This window comes from Aptenodytes forsteri, unplaced genomic scaffold (assembly GCF_000699145.1).
Source record: "Aptenodytes forsteri isolate BGI_AS27 unplaced genomic scaffold, ASM69914v1 Scaffold287, whole genome shotgun sequence".
In the NCBI taxonomy this organism is placed as follows: domain Eukaryota; kingdom Metazoa; phylum Chordata; class Aves; order Sphenisciformes; family Spheniscidae; genus Aptenodytes; species Aptenodytes forsteri.
The window spans coordinates 62,648-66,021 of NW_008794854.1; the positions used below are offsets into that span (position 1 = coordinate 62,648).

The 3,374-nt window shown below is 48.1% G+C and overlaps 1 protein-coding gene across 1 annotated transcript in view; it reads right to left on the minus strand.

Annotated features, from left to right (window-relative positions):
• Positions 1-3,374, minus strand: part of ILDR2 (immunoglobulin like domain containing receptor 2) — a 40,646-nt gene that overhangs the window by 28,853 nt on the left and 8,419 nt on the right. Inside the window, exons 2-3 of the mRNA XM_009274587.2 lie at positions 1,988-2,320; positions 821-940 (exon numbers count right to left, since the gene is read on the minus strand). Of these exons, the coding sequence (XP_009272862.1) occupies positions 821-940; positions 1,988-2,320 (453 nt within the window). The remainder of the gene's footprint in view (positions 1-820; positions 941-1,987; positions 2,321-3,374) is intronic.

Here is a 3,374-nt window from a genome sequence, read left to right on the forward strand (position 1 = left end):
ATCAAAAAAGCCAAAATTCTGCCGATGGCACCAGCCCCTGAGCCACGTGTTGATCAGGTGTGTTTTCCTGTTCCTTCCAGTATCCTTCCCTGCCACTGTAGGGATAGAGGAAAACACTACCTGTGCTCCCGATCCTTCAACCAGTCGCCCCAGTGCCCTGAAGTCCCTTTTGATGACTGCAGGACTTCTCTCCGGAACCTCATCACTGCCAGCCTGTATAACCAACAGCAGGTAGTAGTCGGAAGGCCGTACCAGACCAGGGAGCTTCCTGGTAATGTCTCTGACCCAGGCCCCAGGGAGGCAGCAGACTTCCCTGTGGGATGGGTCCAGTCGGCAAATTGACACACTCAAGCAGAAAAACACAGTACTTCTTGACATCCTCACAGGTCAGAAGAGTGGGATGAAGGGAATGTTAAAAGACTGCAAAAAGCATATGATTTGATGTCTTCGGGGTGTCTATTTTTAAAAGACTCTGTCTCAAGTGTTCACTTTGCTGCAAGTTTATTGTTTTATGCCTTAAAAACAAGGGTTCTGACTTCCCACAGCCCTGCACTTTCTGTAGTCATTTACGCCTGTGTAACGTGTGAGCAGTGTGGGTGCAAACATTACTATTCTGGTTTGGTCGCATTTGCCACCCACTTTGCCTAGGTGTGAATAACTGCACAAGGTGCAAGGCAATGGTGAAGGTACTGCGGGGACTGTTTTACACAGATCTTACACCCATAGTAATATGGTGCACAGATACATAGAGAGCGCGAGAGAGCAGAAGGAAAGATACATCAGCTATCTGCTGAAAAAGCAATCTGGCAAGAGGGCTTACCAAGCACAAGCAGCTCCACCGATTCTTCATTCTTGCCCTCCACATCATCTGGTGTGATAATAAGGCAGTAATAGAGCCCACTGTCTCCCCACATCAACTTCCCAATCTGAAGGTCTGCATCTGAAAGGCAAAAAAGAAAAGTCAGGCTTTCCCTCCAACACCTGTAGAAAGAGTGAAGTGATGAAAGCACTGGGTCCGTCTCCGTGTCCCAAATCCATTTCATTTCCTTACTAAGAAGAGGGGTTATCCTTATCCAGAATATCACAGTATTCAGGAAAAACCAACAGGCTCAGGACTCTCTGGCTGTAAGTGGGAAGACAGGTAATGCTGCAGAGGCAGCTCACTCTGCAAGTGCTGAGAGCAGAAGGGGTAACTAATGTCACTCTGGTCTCCCAACAGTATTCGTGCCATGCAAGAAGGGCTTAGACAGTGTCTCCTCCATGGCACTTCAGCCATCCACTGAAGAGGTTACATGGAGACAAAGGAAAACACTCCTCCTTGCTGAGGATGACCACATGCTCTCCACACCAAGGAGCCTCCAATTCTGGCTAGGTGGTCTCCTGAGTCAAGCAGAAGCCTTGTACTTTTGAGGGACAAAGTTTCTCACACAGCTTTCCAGACCAAATGTTTAAGGACCCTGCCACCCCCCATCTCCACCCAACTTGACTTTACCCCACAGAAATCTCTTCCTTTCACACTGCCCAAGGGGTAAGCTGGTGAAGTCCAGAGTTGAGCAAACATGAGGTATAGGATTATTTTGGTATTTTGGAACTGGGAAAAAATCAGTGGTGTTTGCAAGGAAACAAAACCTAGCCTGCAGAGACTGAATTCATACCTCTCTTGCCGGCACCCCTTTGTTAAGGAAAATCTATATACAGAACAATATGCAGAAGCCAGGAATAAAAACCTTCCACTTCATCAAAGGGAAAAGAATACTGTAACAGGGTTGGAGACCTACATGGAGTCGGATTAAGGGAAGCGCCAAAGGAAATGACCTTTGCGTCTAGGGTTGGTTGGTTGAATCCTAAATGTCTGACATACAACAGCTCCCTTCCAGCAGCCTTTCCTAAGGGAGTTAACTGAACAATTACTGCAAGTCTCCAGTACCCCAAATTGCTAAGGGTCCATTCCAACCCCCACCAAGCGTCACTGGGGTAGGAGAGTTACCGTGGACAATGCTGACATCTCTTTCCTTATAGAAGTCCCCTATAGTGACAGCAGATCCTTGTTTGGAGGCGACGACACGGACTGTCCTCCTGCTGTCCACACAGTCCAGGTAGGGATCCCAGTCCAGGTTCCTCTTGCTCATCGTTTGTAAACCAGAAGTCGCCATACCCAAAGCTTCTCCCATCCGGTCCTGGCAGTAAGATTTAAACCTCCACTGTACCACAGCTGGTTGGGTGGAAGAAGTAGAGAAATGGCAGCGAAGCAGAGCAGGCTGAAACAACATGGCCACCTTCTTCTTCTCAGGCACGGTGACCTGCAACCCCTCCACTTCAGCTAAAAAACAAAAACATGAGTGTCATATGCCTTGGCATTGCTTGAAGAGGGAGCTACTGCATTTTATCATATCATCATTCTCCCCACGTACATAAAATTAAAATGTCCATCTGTTTCAGGTGCTAGGGTGCAATACTCATCAATGTATGTAAGCACGGATGTTGGCAGCAGAAGTAAGTTTGCTTTTTTTATAGCCTACGGCCTCAAGGAAAAACACAGCATGATGGGGCTGAAGGCTCAAATGTAGTATTCTTAAGCTCTGTAAAGACCCTAACACAGTGGCATGATGATTCACGGCTTCTGTAGCAGGTTCACAGATAAGGAAGAGATATTTTAGGGATGGACATACTCCACTTCTACAGCAGGTCAGCCAAGGGGACAGATCCCGAGTTCATAACAATCCCAATGCAGAATAAGTCACCCCCCTCCCAATTTCGGTGGCATCACACCTCCTCTTTGAAAGTCAGGCAGCACACAGTGCCTGGCCCAGCTCGTTGTGCACTGATGCCCAGTTAGCGCTGCTTGCTCTGCCAAACTCTAGAGATGCATGAAAGAGTGGATCCAAATCAAACCGCTCCTACCAGGGCTGGCATGTAGCACTGAGAGAAATTGCTCCATGTGGGAGGTGAGGAGAAAAATGGCCCAAACACTCAAGTTTTTCACATTCCCAGCAAGGAGATGGATATCAACACGTAATGTTTATCTACCAGCTGACGGGAGAGCTGCAGCCCGGACTGATGTATTAAGGCCTCAGAGAAGATGCATGGGACTGCTGCCACATCCTTGTGTAGCTTAGGGAGAAGCCAAGAGCCAGTGAGCAATGCCAGCAGAGAGCCCTCGGGGGAGTGAGCTACTCCATCTACCGCAGGGGAATGGCTGAAACCTCCCACGCATGCTGTGCTGGTTTTGGCTGGGGTAGAGTTAATTTTCATCATAGTAGCTAGTATGGGGCTGTGTTTTGGATTTGTGCTGGAAACAGTGCTGAAAACACAGGGATGTTTTCGTTAGTGCTGAGCAGTGCTTACACAGAGTCAAGGCCTTTTCTGCTTCTCAC